This window comes from Dysidea avara, chromosome 8, assembly GCF_963678975.1.
Source record: "Dysidea avara chromosome 8, odDysAvar1.4, whole genome shotgun sequence".
NCBI lineage: Eukaryota > Metazoa > Porifera > Demospongiae > Dictyoceratida > Dysideidae > Dysidea > Dysidea avara.
The window spans coordinates 19876105-19893704 of NC_089279.1; the positions used below are offsets into that span (position 1 = coordinate 19876105).

A 17600-nucleotide genomic window follows, 5' to 3' on the forward strand; every position below is an offset into this window, starting at 1 on the left:
CTTACAAGTATACTGCTCATGTCAATGTAAACATACGCATACATACACAACTATCCAGGTGCACACCCCACAAATGCTTGGTTATGTGCTAGGTTTTAAAGCAAAAAATATCATGTATACTTTCAAATTGCAGTCTTATATTATGACAATAATATTAATATGACACTTGTTATCAGGACTGTACAGAGAGAAATCCATTTATATAGTGGTGGTACAAATCAGAGCCTAACCATGCATGCCAATGATGCCACACAGCCAAAAAAGGAGTAATATTGTATAGTAGAACATGTATACATAGTAGGCCTGTGCCTAATGTGCCGGCATAATATTAAGAATAATAGTTCTCCAATTTTGTGAGAATAATTCCGGAATTATAGGATGTTTACAAGCATAATTTTAGAATAATTTGGTGTCTGCTAGAATAATCGGTAGAACGAGGCATAACTCCTCTCATTCGCTATAAGAATGATATCTATTATGGTTTTAGCAGTGTGATTTGAAAAATGTTAAAAAGATCGATATACTCTAATAGAATGCTCAAATACTCTAATATAGCAGTCAGCATTTCGTGCTTGAAATGTCTTCTGCTTATTGCAGGGATTGAACTGCCCATTACCTTTCATTAAGCACCTTGAGTATCTTCAAATTCTCCATGTCTCTGAACACACTGAGAAATGTATATACCTTTAAAATATGTATAGCTACATCCATAGCTATATAATGGCTAAAAATGTTAAATAGCTTGATTTTTCTTGAGATGGTCTAATTGCAAAGAGCATCCCTATATTTACCTACCTATTAAAGAAAAGGCTGTACAGTAGCTAATTTCATGAATTAAAATTACTACAGATGCATGCTATAGGTAAAGTAGAATGAACTTCATTGGAATAATAGGTTAGATATGAGAATAAAATAAGAATAACAGGTAAATTTTTTGAGAAGTGCTGGAAAGAATAATAGGTAAAAATTTGAGCACATTAGACTCAGGCCTAATACATAGTTAGTACATCATTGCAAGCAAAACAGCTCTAAAGTACCAATTCTAGCCTATACATTTAGAACAAAGTAGCAACAATGTACAGACAGATTAAGAAAAAATAATTATAAAAAATTCACCTCATGCACACACAAGGGCAAGTATTATAATTTACATTGAATACTTTGATAAAATACATATAAACAGAAGCTTCTGCCTAAGATTACATACAGTATTAAATTGATGTATCATATGTAACTGACTGAGTGAAAACCTAACCAGTTTTTGCATTTTTTCAAATGTTTTTTATGACTTTTTGTTATTTACTGTACCAGTTCCTAAAGCTCCAAGAGTATTCAACAGATACACCTGTAAGACCGAAAGGTTGACAGACCATTAGTTTTTCCCTCTTGATAATCATTAATTTATATAGCACAATACTTGTAACATACTATTATGAAATAAGGAAAGAAGGCAAAAGCCTGTAGTACATATGTTTCCTCAATGTCGTCGAAATGAAACAAATGAAACTTTTATTCTCCATCAATAGGAGAATGAGTTTTGTTGCACTGTTTACAAAAGCATATATGATGTATCTGAGTAAGCACACATTTTTACCCATCGTATTCTTAAGTCAAATCACAGAAGTAGTATTATACAAACTAGTTAGGTTTTGCTCAGCAGGTCAACTATAATAATTAACTGTCTTGCCTAAAGACTTCTTGTATAATGTTTCGATGATATTTTTCTTAATTGTTCTCCACTCGTCAAACAAGGCGTGATTCCACAACTTTGATAACATACTAATCAGTGCTGTTTTCCCCACACCAGTTTCTCCTTCAATAATCACAGGTACACCACACACATAGCGTTCATGAATACTCAACATCTGCACCAACAGAAATGGAAGATGCCATGTAGTTACTACACTTATGTATTCAATTAATGACATAAATTTAAGCATAGATTACATATATCACACATTTTTCCAAACAACCATCCCTACAGTCATAGTGAACATACAGCTAGTTTGAAAACTTGCTTACAGTCTTACAGACAACAGAGAAGGTTGTTGTTAAGAACCAATGATCACACATACTCAAGAGCACATCACAAACTTGAAGCATTTCATAAATACATTTTTTAAGCTATTACCTTTAATAATCATTACAATATTGTTGAGGATTAGTATAATTGTATGGAACACAAATGAAGTAGATACATATTATGTACTTTGATAGTGTAATCCAGTGTAAGCACATATTCTGAATCATCAATGTCTTGTAGTCTCTCATTTTCAAGTGGTACAGCAATAGATGATGAAAGATAACCATCCAACAACTTTCTATTCTGAAGTTCCCTAAATATGTATTTTTATTATAAACATTTAAGCAGCTCTTAGCAAGCACCTCCCAGCTCTTATTATGAACAGCACTTAGTAACTAATATACCTGATACTTGGAATTTCAATTCCTAAAGCTTCCAGATCCTCAACATAGCTTGGATCAAGGTCTTCTCGCTTTGATGTGATTAACCGGATTGTTCCAGTTTGCTCATATATCAGCTAAACAAATATAGATAGACACCAAGTACTCTGCAGTACAATATACCATAACACAATTACTGTATACCTGGAAATACTTGCAGCACATAATTTTCATGATTTTCATGGTTAGTATATAAAGCTACCGTGAAAATTTATTACGTGAAAATTTATTAGTGTTGAAATGTGCACCAACAAGCTTCAACTCACTTTACTGATAAATTAGCATGGCTCCTAGTGTGTAATAGTGTTTGTAGGCACACAGACTCCATGTATGCTCACATATTCACAATATTAAAGTGGGCATGGCTCATGAAAGAAGATGGCCTACTGCAAGACTAGACTGTGCCTTACACAGGGATTGCTGCTACTGTGCTACTCGTTGTAGATGCATTTTAGGAATTGGTATGACACTTGAAATAAAATCAATCCAGACCCTTCATAGCCATGTGATCGAGAATGAAAATCTTCAAGTTTGCAACAATTTTATGTGAAATTTAAAGCGCAACAATCCTGGGCTAAGAGACACCCATGAAATTAAAATGTGAAAATCCTGACAATGTGCATAGCGTGAAATATATATACCACGATAGAACAGTCATCCTAAGTGTTCATTCAACAAACATACATGTAATAAAAGTTAAAGATGAACATTCTAAATACAACAAATTGTTTTTCTTCTATCCCACTCTGTAGAAAAGAACAAAAGACAGGTAAAAGCAAGTCCCAAAGTCAGCTGCTGGCTTTGGGGTTCCATTTGGTGATGCACAAAATTACTTAGCTATAATTAATACATTGTTTAAATGAGTGAATGGTGGGTGATTTGACAGCATGGTAGGATAAACCATTCCATAATTTAAATGTGGAGGGATAGTAAGAGCACAGGCATGCATCATTTCTGGAGTATGGCTGTAGAAATCATTGATTATGACCCTGTGATTGGCTTGCTATTTGAGGCCAATTCACATATGAAAGTACTGCATATACATAACTTCTAAATAGCCATTTTGTGCATTTATAATTACAAGCTATTTGCACCTTACTTGAAACCAGAAACTTGCTAAAAAAATCTATAGGTACTGTATGTATAGACCTTGTGGAGTTTGATTCATAGTATGTGCATAGCTTCAGTGATATCAGTACTCCTGACATGCCTAATCACAATCTTGAATAACAATGTAAATGCAATGGAATTATTGTACTATATACTCTGCATGAAGGGTTTTGTACAGTAACAAGTAGCAATACTAGTGAATTACTAGAATACCTGTTGATGTGCTTGAGTAGACCATTTTTGCTGAACATCAATCTTACAAAACTCAACTGTCTCTTGCAGCATTATCTTCATTAACATTTCACCAAGTTTCGTAGTGTTTGTGAAATATATACCTCTTTGCTTTCTTAATTTACCATGCTTGATCATTTGATGTAATTCAGTTTTACTTTTGCTTGTATGATCAAACTTCATTGCAAACCCTGTAACACAAAACACATACAAAATTGTTAACGAATTTACACTACCTGAATTGAAAATGAAGGTAGGGCAACTTTCTAAAAATCTGCACCTTCTTTCCATATATCTAAGTGAATCAAAAAAACTTTACTAAACCATGGATATAATGTACACGTATGTGTACCTGATAAACAGTCGTTGTAGCACTTTATTTTTAGTTACATGCTCAGGCATGTACTCTGTAAGAACATTATAACATGCTTCAGCATCCAGGTCAGCATCTTTGCTAAATTGAACCGGTTTATTAGCTAAAAATGAAGTAAATATATGGCTATATATGAAGATTACAACATCATTCTTACAAACTAACCTCTCTCGTTGTACAATCTGTTGATGCCCTCAGTGTGATGGTGGCGATTTTTATAAGCACGTAAATACTTACACACTAACTGTACACCTTCATCATTGTCATAAGGCCTAGAAAGAATCAAAAGAACAGTAGCATCAACACTGCTACATAACAGAAAAGAACCACAGTATTTAGAAAACAAAGAAAAGCATAAAATCAGTGGCTGCTAGCATTCATATTTCCTTTAGCTCACAATCTAAACCCCTTGCTCCTGTCTCACACAAACAACATTCTGATGTTGATATTGACCAAGAGGTATGTTTGACTTCACCAAATGCCTCTCCTTACCTTAAAAAGTGGTCTTCTCAGAGAAGACAACACATTATATTCATGTAATTATGGAAAGATACAGACACCGATAAACTCACAACATATTACTCAATGCAACAAAGTCTACAGTTTTGCTTAAATATCTACATACATACACTGTGTGCATACAAATTAGTACACTTGATAACAATCTAACCATTCATTTTTAATTAGCAAAGGATTTCCAAGCACTTTAAAGACTGGTATCGCATCACGAAACAAATCTAAGTTGTGCTCCAGGTCATCAGACTGTGATGGCACCTATAAAATATTGCACAATAAATGAAGTACTATTGTGAAAAACCCTCGGGGAAATTGAATAAACATATGGATTTACTATCTCCAGATCTGTCAAGTGACAACATGTGGATTGGCTTTGCTGCTTTGTCTCGTTTTCTATTACAGGGCCACAATTACTATGATCACCTCGATTAGCACACAAACCAGGTATAAAAATGCAAGATATACCTAATGAACAACTTACAGTAGTTTTGGCTCAAATTTGCACAAAACAAGCAGCAGCAAATAGCGTAGTAACTTAGTCTTTGTGTGACAACACCTCGGACATCACGTGGACCATGGTCCCATTAGGCATTAGTATAGCGCATCAACCACGTAATTAGGCTCATTAATTTAAAGGCTTCTAGTGTAAATTCTAGGAACTCACTGGTCTGAAATGTTGGACTAGTTAACAACAATTAAAATCTTATGGAAATTTTAAAATCTTGGATTTCAAAATCTTGTCCCTGATTTTGTCCAGTTCGTTGATCCTTTGCCTGAATCAGTCAAGTATCGCAAGATTACTGTGGTTGAAAAGAATTTATTGCTATCACTTTGTACATCAAGAGTTCATCAAGCATTGAGGAAGGCCAAGATGAACAGCAAATATTACCACAACTTTTGAATAAAGCACTTGCAGAATAATCCACACGTTTCGTTCATTAAGCTCATCAAGAGAAGCCCAATGGAACCTTTTTTTAACCTATGAATGAAGTGTGCAGCAGTTAAAGTGGTAACAACAAATTTGCACAGCCGCACAAGACAACTGCAGTAACCTTCAGCACCCCGAGGATTTTATAACTGCACACTTAAACCCCTTGTACACTAAAGATCTGGATGTACATTGATGCCAGTACAAAATAAAGTTTTAATTACATGCAGTAAGCATGAACAAAAACAGTAGAATCTCAAAAATATCACTGAATATATATTTAACTGGCTCTTTCAGAAATCTTTACTGACAAACTTTGGCATCACAAAGGCACTGAAAGAGACAAGAACAATGCATAACAGTATTACTCACAGGAAACTCACACTAATTCCTCAGAAGAGAACAAGGGCATCCATGTAGCCACAAGGATGAAGACCCCGATAAATAAAGATCAAGTATATAATAGAGCAGTCAGATGTATTTTGCAGTCAAATTGCTCTAATATAGACAAGCTAAGATCATCTACAACCAAATTCTCTGGGTAAGAATAGTATAAATGCAAGAATAAGAATGTTCAAAGAATGATTCAGAAAAATAGCTACAGTAGCTGATCTTGAGGTTTCACTACCACCAAAAATAATTACAATACCATTGTTGCTTCTTGAAGCCAGCAAGCTTTTCAAATAGCTACCATTGTTGGAAATATAGCCAATAGCAAAATGCACTCCTAAACTGCTCACTACATCCCTTCTTTTGTTTATTCCTAGCTGCCTCAAAATTGTGACACTTCCCTACCTCTCTGTTTTCTCAGTCCCAATCTTGCAAGCCTTGTCCAATTTATTTATCTTGACATTTATATCCTCAGGCATCAGATAGCTAGCTAACCCTTAATGAGGTTCCAGCCATTCAGAATTCTGTAATTTGCACTGTAGATGAAACACCATGTTGTTATATTGATCTTCCCTTAAACCCTACATTCTGACTCAATACCAAACTTTGGAATCATCTTTGAAACAATTCCAGTACTGTTTCTGGATTGTTTACATACTACTATGGTTTTGTGTATGTAAATATTTACTGTCAATCAAATAAGAGAATATGTTAAAGAACATTTTGACAACATAACCTAGTTTGCCAGCCTAGCAAGAGTTGAAATCAGCATTGTAGGTGGGTCAGTACTGTTGACCCATTTGACCCACTGACCCAAATAGTAATCTGGATGGGACCCAGATCTGACCCACATGTGACCCGGTTTAATTAAAATAGAGGCGTGCCTCAAGAGCTAGATTAAAATCCACAAGTTTCAAGTTCCATTAGTTAGCTCTACACTTTTTTATACCATAGAAAGGGTTGTCTGCGAGAAGTGAGTAACGTATTATCAAGTGGGTGTGGCTCCACGTAAGTCTACATACAGCTACAGCAATTAAGAATTTCCAGAAGTTAGTTACTTACATTTGAAATAGCAACACAAATCCGGTAATGCCATGCCACAGAGAACAGCTGATACAATTCTGATAAGTGGGCATGGCTCTATATATCCTGCACAGACAGCAAAGTATATTCCTGAATGGTGGGTGTGGCTCCACATAAGTTTCTTGAGTGTTTACAACTGCATTTCCACCAATACAATTGAGTTTGTTAACTTATAGTCACATGTGATCTCATCTGGGTCAGACCCAAATATTCAGTGAAGTGGATAAGACCCACTTGACCCAGACAAAATGTGACCCAAATGACTCGGATAATCTGGATGACCCGGCCACTTACAATGCTGGTTGAAATGACAATTTAAATGAATAAAAATAAGGACATTCAATATATACCCCCTGAATACAGCAGTTGCTGGGTTAGCTACCATATTTAAATCATAAAAAACACTAAAATAGTATTGCATTCATATGGCTGCCATGGTAAGGTCATCAACTCACTCGAGTCATCATTATGACAAATTCCACCACAAGCACAGTGATTTAAATAATGATAAAATAAACAAACTGTACCTCAACAAACAACCTCCACTGAAGACCACCAGGTAATCGGAATGCAACCCCAGTTTCCAAATCTTCAACATAGCCAAATATCAACAAGTCAAAGAAAAACCATGCCAATGTACTCATAAGTTTTGAATACTCTTTCCTTAGTTCTGCATTTTTCTATTAAAACATAACAAGTATTTATAAAGACACTTGCACAGGAAGCATATAAGAGTTTCCAAAAATAATGTCTTTGTAGATTACAGTATCATAAGCTACCAACACAGGATAGGTATGAATCCAGCACAACCACTAATTTTAGCATATATTTATTCATTTATTAAGGCTTTACAGTACAAATGCTGAAGGTATGCAGGACACCTGGTCCTATAGCCTATTTATATCATGATACTAAAACAATTGTGGAATTGTACACCAAAAGTACTCTTTTTTAGCTCTTTCCTTATTTTGAATTTACCCATTTGTAGTGCATGTACATGCATAAGAAACACATACAAACATACATACATGGCATACATAAATTCAAAAATAACCACACAACAACAGCCTACATATACATTTATTTTGAAATTTTACCTGAGAAGGCACAACGGTGAAATTAAAAAATATAGTACAAGCAAGGTTCTTATTGTAGTCTTGTACAAGACTTCTCAGTTTCAAGATAGCACTTAGTGGAGTAAATGATTCATTAATAGTGATGACCACACAATGAGGACCAAGTTGCTTTTGAATGTAATGAGTTTTCCCATCACCTATTTGAAACAAAAGAATACACATTGTCAGAGTGTACAAAAAAAACAAAACAATGGTGGGTTGCATATTCTATTTTTAAGTTCACACTGTGTACATACTTTTAATAAGAAATTCCTTAACTACAACACAATACAGTATATATGTTGCCTCACTCAAAATGAACATTAATGCTATAATTTTCACAACAAAATTATATTTGATGTTTAACACTCTATAATCACATGGAGGTTTTAATTAATTTATTTATTTTTCCAATTCTAGTAATATTACCGGCAAATCCATAAACCAATTTGAGTTGAAAATCATTGCCTCCTTTGTTAACATAGCTATTACATAATTGTTGTGCCCCATCCCAGCTGAGATTTGGACCAGTTTCCTATACAACATATTATGTAGTACATACATGAAATTGACCACAATTTTATATATTTGTACCTTATACTCTTTAACTTCTATCCATGGCATTTCATGCAAAATTGAGTTAGCTGTCTCAATGTAGTTTAGAGGAATATTCGATTCCACAGTTTGTACTTCTTGTAAATGATGATACAAGATAACCTGGCAAGTATTACACAAAGTGACTAAATTTAACAGTTATTATGTCCACTTAAACAATTATTAAGTATGGTAGCTAGTACTTAATAGTAGGTATCACAAGTGTTTGTAAATTCCCACATCAGCCAATCACAAAACCTGCTTTAAAAGATACAATATCAAATTAATTTGCTACATTATAAATTTATTTTTGTACAGCCATTTCTTGGTTATCAATTTGATAGATAGCAAACAGTAGAGGTACAACACACTCACATGAGCTCATAGGATTTTGCGGTAAACCCCACTGAACCCAGCATTTGTAAACAAGGCGGTTCAACGTCATCACATGATGAATAGTTTACCACATGAAATGGAAGGCAACAAGCAAAAATGTAAAGAATAGCAAAATAAATTGTATTCAAGGACTCCATATTCCAATAAAACCAGTGTTAAGCATCAGTTCAGATGTCAAAATATGCAGTTAACATGAATTCCTTTTGATAGCACATAATGTGTGTCATACCTCCTCTGGATAGTACATTTAAGGCCATACCCCCTTTCACAACTCAGCTGTTATGGTTAAGCAACTCAAAGTATGCATGCATTGTACATGATTACAAGCTTACCTCTTGCAGGGCGTAAGGTAGCAAATTAACTTCCAAAATTGTAAACTTGTGGTACCTTACAAAATAAAAACAAAATTAATGCCATAAGCTAGTACCTTGCTATATTTATGCATATATAAAAATACAGAGTTGTAGCATACATGAATAAATACTAAAATTGAATTTAAATTTCATTGTTTACTTTCCAGTGTGACCTACAAGTTTTCAAACTTTTGGAAATGACATTAGCATATCCATTATGTGGTAATGTGATTACAACAAATCATAAGTGATGGGCCTTGATTGTTTAATAGGGCAGGTGAGTGCAGAAAACTTACTTACTTCTTCAAATTTTCATGATACAGAATTTTTCGTACCATTAATTGGTTTTGGTTATATGAGTTACAGAAGTCAAACACTGAATTCAAGTAATGAAATATGTGACAAAATTTAATTTGTGTCTACATTCTTGGTTTTCGCAGATGTGGTCAAATATTGTATAGATATCTGTATACTATCATAAATCCTACTATTACCACAATATGTGACAAAAGCTCTCTTGATTATTCAACCCCCTTGGTACCAAGATGTATTCAAAAGTTTGGATAATTAAAGCCCATATTCATTTATATACAGAACCCTGTTACTTTAATAGAATGCACACTTTAGATAAAACACCCTAATAGAACAGTCATTTATACTGTTCAGAAAACAAAGTGCTCAGATAACTGGAGGCCAACAGGGTGTTTAATTTTTATAAAACCATTTTAAACATACCTGAATTTGGTTGCTCTGTGCAAAAATAGTTTCAAATCTTCCTCTGTGGAATTTGCACTACAATGAAACACCTCAAACGACTCTGGTACTCCATCATATATTTCAAACAATAGACGTAGCAACTGTCCACTGTTGTAATGAGGAGCATAATGAACAATCTCCTAAAGTTATCGATAATTATATGAAGTGATGAATTAGTGACCATACTTACAGGTGATACTGGTGAATCATCAGTCCTTGCAGATGTGCACAAAAAGTGATCAGTAATAGATGAGTCACTACAAAGCTCCTGCAAATACTTTCCAACATCTTCAAACTGATTATCTGAGTTTTTAAAGTATTCAAAATTCTGCAATGCAAATAAAATTTTAAAAAGTTAGCACATACATATCAATTAATTACCATCAGTTTTATCATGAACGTGTATTTGCATATGGATCCACACCTCATTTATTAACACACTATTTTGTAGCCATAACATAGAAATAATGTATATGCATTGTTAATCTAATCCAAGTGGGTGCAGCCTTCCAAAAATAGGCTAGCATGAAAAAGATGTGATATCAAAGGTGGCAACCAAGAAAATATCATTAAAGCCATTTCTTGACCACCACCTTTGATATCACGTTTTCATATACTGTATACTAGCCTATTTATGGAAGGCCACACTCTTTTCACAGCTTGGTTGTTTTAGATTAGAGTAACATCTTTTGTATTTGTATGTGCTGGCTTTTGTCTACCTTTTACTTTCTACAAGTAGGCAGAAGATTAAATGACATATTTGTACCATTTGAAATGAATTTTCATATTATTTTGCCATTGTTGATGAATATCACGTGACATCTTGAAACACATTTTGTTACATACATATACAGTTGGTTTTCACATTTAAACAGATTTCCATCACATTAATGAAGGTTTGTACCTTGATAGATACCAAAAGAATTCAACTAATTTGCATAAGTGGTTTAGCCGGTAGGCATGACAACAAATTGCAACGAGACAAATTACTCTACTTAAGTATCTCAATTGTGTGACTCTTATGTATGTTTGCATGGTATAGCCTACTGTTATTTGACTATTTATTAATATTTTTTGTAGTAGCTACTCTAATAGAGCACACATTTTTGAACACAATGCACATAGAATTTTGCAGTACATGAATAGATCTATGAATCTGCTGTAGTAACTTAGAACTCAGTGGCGGATCTAGGATTTTTAAAAGGGGGTTTCTGAAAATTGGTATACCTAAATAAGGCATCTGGTGACAATTATTGGAAATTTTGAGATTTTAGAAGCTCTGAGATCGGATTTTAAGCTATTTTTCGTTAGCAATTACAATAAATTCAATGCTTTAAACTGTAAATAGTTACTAAATACTATAGCTAACTATAGGGAAAATATAATAGAATCAAGAAACTTGGATGAATTTATTTACGTACTTAACCTTCACTACTGTAAGTAATTATCAAATTGTATGTATGTATTTGATTGTACCATTTGGAATTTTCATCTGCTGGGCAAACCAACTGAGCTGACTGCCCAGTACCTAATCTTAAAATCTTATGGTGACTACAAGCTGTAGCTTTGATTGCTTTATTAGAGACTGCTCTATTAAAGTATCTTGCTTGTTTTTAATGCAATGGGAGACGAAAAGTAAAGTGTTGCTGAGGGCTTAATAGCTATAAATGGTGTTAGTTAAGTGCAACTGTACTGGTATGTAGTTGTTTGCTATGACAAATTGTCAATACAACAATGTTTATGTATTGAGAATGCCACTAAGCTAAATTTAAAAGGGGGGTTCTGTCGAAACCCCAGAAACCCATCTGGATCTGTCACTGGAACTACCTTTTATAAAGTAGAAATTAAGTGAGGTAAGCAACTGACAGCAATGGTATAGTGGTAAATGGTTTAGGTGTATAGGTGTGGAAATCTCTGGTTGAGGCTTAAACAAATTCCTACATGCATTTTAAACTTTTGGTGACTGTTCTATAAGAATATCTCAATTGTACTTGTTTCATATGGTTGGTTATTTTCTTTATATCTCCAGAGCTAACACTCTTAGTACTTTCAAATCACAAAAGGTCTGTGCTATGACCATCAGCCTATCTGCCTACCAATTTTTAATTTGTTTCTGTCAGTAATTTACCCTGCAGGAATAACAAAAAATCGCACTTGCAATTTTTGAAAATCATTCGAAATGAACCACTTATACCAATCTAATCACAAATTAGATGATAAATGCATTATTATGCTCTTTATATCCTCCAAATTTGAACAGAATCCAATAAGGTTTGCACAAGTTATGAGAATTTTTGTAAGTGGTGCAAAAAGGAAAATGAATGGAAGATGAAGAAAAATATGAAGAAAATAAGATGAACTTTGAAGGCGTGCATCTCAAAAACAGCTTAACCGATTTAGTTCAAATTTGGTATGAAAGATGTCCCACCCAAGTGATGTTTCACAGAAAAAATGAGTTAGTGAATCAGCAAATTCGCCACAAAGTTTTCCCCCACCAAAGTTTCCCTCTATATGGTATTATGTACTTAAAGTCCAGATAATTATCCTAACCATTTTCACCTTCAACTATTCTCGTCATTTGAAAACCATACGGAAGTGTCATATCGACACGCTTATCCCCATTGAAAATTATTTGAAGCACTTACGTTTTGTAAATGCAGAGGAGGGCCAACATGAAGCAGATGCTATCAAATGGATTTTGGGATCATTGCATTACTTGAAATTTTTAACTGCAATGTCTAAAGCAATGTTGTAGGATTGTATGTAAGACTCCTTGGAGACTTTGGCTGTGTGCTCTTTCCTGGTGGGTGTTAGCCCTCCATTTCGTGTATAGAGCACTTGATCACATAATTAAATATCTAATTGATCGTGTATATTGAAGTCAAACCAAAATGGGCTCTCTGCACAAACTCTATCGTGAACATGTCAGTCCTCCTCTGCTATAATATAGTGTAAAGTCGCACTTATAATGATCAACTTAACTACCGAAACCGTCCAGTATCCTACCCTTAATGATTTAATGATGTATGATATCTCCAGCTGAGTCTCACATTACTGAGATATCCAATACAACAGCCATGTATGACATCAGGACACGTGATAGTGTGCTGCGCTGCCAAGGAGAGCCAATGTGATTAGACACACGACAGTCAAGTGTATATTTTACCGGAACTGAGAAACCATGATTTTCATGCATTCATACATCAGTATTGGCTTACAAATTCGCCAAAGTTTAACCCGCCATTTACTTGTAGTGCCTGAAATTAGCATCTTTATAGCTATAGATTGAGCTTAAATTCACCAAAGTTTATTTCACCAAATGCGATTTAGCTTGCTATTCGCCAAAGTTTACCCCCACCAAAGTTTCCCTCTATACAGTATATTATGTCCTATGTATGAATTACATACATACATGGAAGTTGTGTGATGCTCTAAGTTTTTACTGTGGTTGGTGCTTCTGCAATTCTTAATACTCATGATCAATGAATTATACTTTTTATACAAGGTAGACATAGACAGGAAATCATTCTTAAGAGGCTATAACGATTAATTTTACTTATAACTTATAACTAGATACTTTAAATGTAATAACAACCTTTGATACTGCTGCTTCCAACTTTTTCATAGCAGGGGGATTACTCTCAAACAGAAATCCTATTTCTTGAACTAGCTTGTCAAAAAAGAAATCTTGTGACTGTGAGTTTTTAAGAGTATCATGAAGTGTCCGAACCTTGGATATACTAAAGAACAACAGCATATCATACAATTGATATAATTCTTTAATTTTCTGCCTCCATTCCTTCAGAATGTTATCTGTACTCGTAATCTAATACAAAATTATATAACCCATTTGCACACAAAAGAACATGTATGTGCATACCAATTTGACCAGTCTGTCCTCTTCTGTACAATAAATTTGTTCAGTTAAGTGGACATAATCTGGATGCCCTAAATCCCTTAACTTCAACAACATACCATAGTATTTTTGAGTAGCCTAAGAAAACATCATATGTATAAATTATACATCACTAGAAACCAATAAATACCTGATTTAGCTGTTGAAACTTTTTCACTGGTTCTTCAACACTTTTAGCTTCTAAAAATCCAAGCTTTGTAACAAAATCATCAATCTGTTCACTACGCCATTTTTGTCCTTCTCTTAAATTAGACACTGAATTATGGGAACTGGCTCGTTCACTGAAATGCAAAAGTATCTGCGATGTACTACTATCAGTAGCTGCTCTCATACTTCCATGCGTAAATTTAACATTCTTTGAAAGACTTATAACCATTTCAAAATAGCCAGTCTTCATTATACAATCCAATTCCTTAGCAACATTCTTTAGAGTATCACCCTATACATAATATGTATGTAGACTTTCATATCTGCACATGCACAACATATTACAGAAGACACATTCTACAGTGATGTCATACTTTAACACACAAATGGTTGGCACACTTACATTTAAATGTTATTCTTTCACATCATATCAATAAACCAATCAGTTTCACCATAATTATATACGTACACTACCAAAGTGGTCTACAACAAGCCATAAATCTCATAGTGTCATGTGTATGTAAATTTTAAAACAAGATAAGAATACCTGAAATAATTTATTATCAAAAAATGTGTGTTGTGTTTGTTTTGTTTCAATGTGAGCAAAATAGTTTACACTAATTGTATGTAAGAAATCAAGGCCATGTATAGCCAGTGTTAAACTTTCAGGTATTAGGAAATAGCTATCTAAAAAAATGTTAAGTGTGATGCCTTGCATGAAAACCGCACCAATAGGTCCAATACTAGGGAGCCTGAGTACATTGTAAAATTACTGTATAAGTAGTCAAATAGCTATCAAAAAGTGAAGACCTTTTTTGTGTTCTCTAAACATTGATCCAATTTCATTGTTGCACAATTTCTTACTACAGTAAGTCAGCTGATCATTCTTTAATGTGGAGGAAGGCAGCTATTCCCTTTTGCCCCTCAATATGTTCCCCACTCATAGATTTTAAAACATACTACCACAATGTTATATACTCTAACCCCCCTCCCCCTTCCCCTCCCCCTTCCCCTCCCCCTCCCCCTCCCCCTCCACACACACACACACACACACACACACACACACACACACACACACACACACACACACACACACACACACACACACACACACACACACACACACAAATTATTTGCTCTAGAATGTTTTAATAATATTTTGCAAATAAACATATGACTTGTGAGCAAAATACAAAGCAAATATTATACTCTACAATTACCTCTGTTCTGGAAAACCACAACTGGATGGTGGAAATATTAGAATTAACTGTTCTGAGTTGACAGAAATCATTTTTAGAATCTGCGCCAAAACCAATTCCATTGTCAATCAACAGAACAATTTTTTTCAGTAACTTTTCCAGACTCTGGGTAGCATCTAAGAATGGTGTAATGTACTCAAAAGCTACTAAAAGTTGGTTTAGTACTGCTTCATTGTATCCTTCATGCTGCAGTTGAGTTGTTATAAGCTGCACCTGAGACCTAAAAGCAGACCGGCCTTCAACAGTCACAAATCTTTTAGTTTTAACAAACTGGTAGAACTTATTACACTCTCCAACAGCTGGAAATATTTTGAAACATCTTTTATATTTAGCATTAACAGTAATGTCAAACCCCAAAATTTTCCAAATTGCTTGCATATGATCACTTGCAATCTGTCCAGTAATTTTATCTCTATCCTTTGGAACTGTAACACTGTTAGTTATTCCTTCCAACCTTTTTAACTTGGGATCCTTTAAACATTCATGAAGACCATACTGGGTACAAACTTCAGGTATCACCAGTATTTGCTGGGAAAACTGAAACAGCTCTAGCATACTCTTGATGCCTTGCATCCCTTTCTTATTAGCAGATGAGACATCTTTAAATTTAGGAAATCCACACATTATTTGAAATTCACTGTCAATGTCAATGTTTTGCAAAGATTTTTCCAGTGATTCATCAAAAGAAATTTCTTTCCATAAAGCATCTCCATTAATCAAGCTTAAAATAAAACTTTCAGTACTATCTAGAGCTTTAGCAAACTATAGAAGAAATGTACGTGCATTAATAATCTATGAATAACACAACAGAATATGTATTTTACCTGCTCTACTGTAGAGAGTTGCTTGGATGATGATGATAATAGCTTCCCATCACTGGGATCAGTAATACCTTCAAATCTATCAGTCAAATTTTTTGTGAGATAACCCTGAAACATCTGACAGTTGTGCACATGAAAATATACCAAAAAATCCATAAGCCTTTGAATTGGATGCAAAAATTCCTGCAATTCTGATTCTAATTCCTCAATTATTTTCAAAGTCAATTCCTTTCCAAGCATCAACCTCTGTTTGGGGTTTGAGCTACTTTGATCATCTGGCAATGCTTGTTGTGTCACACTGCTAAGTACCTCAGAATCTCTTCCAGGTAAAGCAACATGACGATAAAGCTTTTCTTGGATTTTAGGATTTAATTGCACACCATAATTACTCAACATCTGTACAAGTGTACACCTATATCATTGGAGAGAACAAAAGCATTTCCTATATTGCTATACTAGCAGCTACAGTATTTAGATCTCTACACTAATGTGTAGGTTGCATCTAACAGTCCAAATAGATTAAATCACATTCTTTAGTTTTGAAAATGCATAACTTTACACTGAGTTGATTGAATGGGCTGACTGAATGATGCAGTCAGCCTATTGTACAGTACTATACGTGCTTCCAGCCAAGCATAACTCTACTACAGTTCGTCAGGCCTACTGTTTGGTGTTGCTTTGGCCTGAGACATGCCTTTTTGCTTGAGACATGCCTTTTTGCCAACTGCAGCAGTTACAGTGCATAAATCATGGACTTACGTTTGTCCTCCTTTGTGTCCCATTTCTTTCTCTACCAGTATGGGTTGATTCATGATGCAGCTGGTTGTCACAATAATTGTCTGTAAATTCCATGGTGATTGCATTGATTGCAGAAGTGTTTCTTGCACTGTTCTTTGCTTGTAATGCTGTATAACAGGTGGAACATACCTCAAAACAAAGCAGAGCCGATTCATTTCTAAGTAATTGATAGTAAGGTTATATGTTTAGTTGCAATTTTTGTAGTGACTGGATTGATTGCAAAAGCATTTCTCAAACTATTCTTCATTTGTATTGCTGTGTAATGGGTGGAGCAAAGCTGAAAATAAAGCAGAATGGCCACATTGTTCTCCAGTAATTGACGGTTGGGGCACAGGTTAAGTTGCTCAATAG

At 34.5% G+C, this 17600-nt stretch overlaps 1 protein-coding gene across 1 annotated transcript; it reads right to left on the bottom strand.

Annotated features, from left to right (window-relative positions):
* Window positions 1-1509: 1509 nt before the first annotated feature.
* LOC136264839 (uncharacterized) lies at window positions 1510-17263 on the bottom strand. The gene is made up of 22 exons (XM_066059600.1): window positions 17211-17263; window positions 16455-16863; window positions 15592-16392; window positions 14355-14663; window positions 14189-14302; window positions 13904-14134; window positions 10499-10636; window positions 10288-10448; window positions 9532-9586; window positions 8804-8926; window positions 8639-8744; window positions 8192-8367; window positions 7622-7774; window positions 4848-4951; window positions 4343-4449; window positions 4157-4280; window positions 4041-4099; window positions 3787-3995; window positions 2428-2540; window positions 2210-2336; window positions 1680-1865; window positions 1510-1545 (listed from the first exon to the last, which is right to left on the bottom strand). Exons 1-22 carry the CDS (start codon window positions 17261-17263, stop codon window positions 1510-1512), a joined length of 3894 nt encoding a protein of 1297 aa, XP_065915672.1.
* Between the last annotated feature and the right edge of the window lie 337 nt (window positions 17264-17600).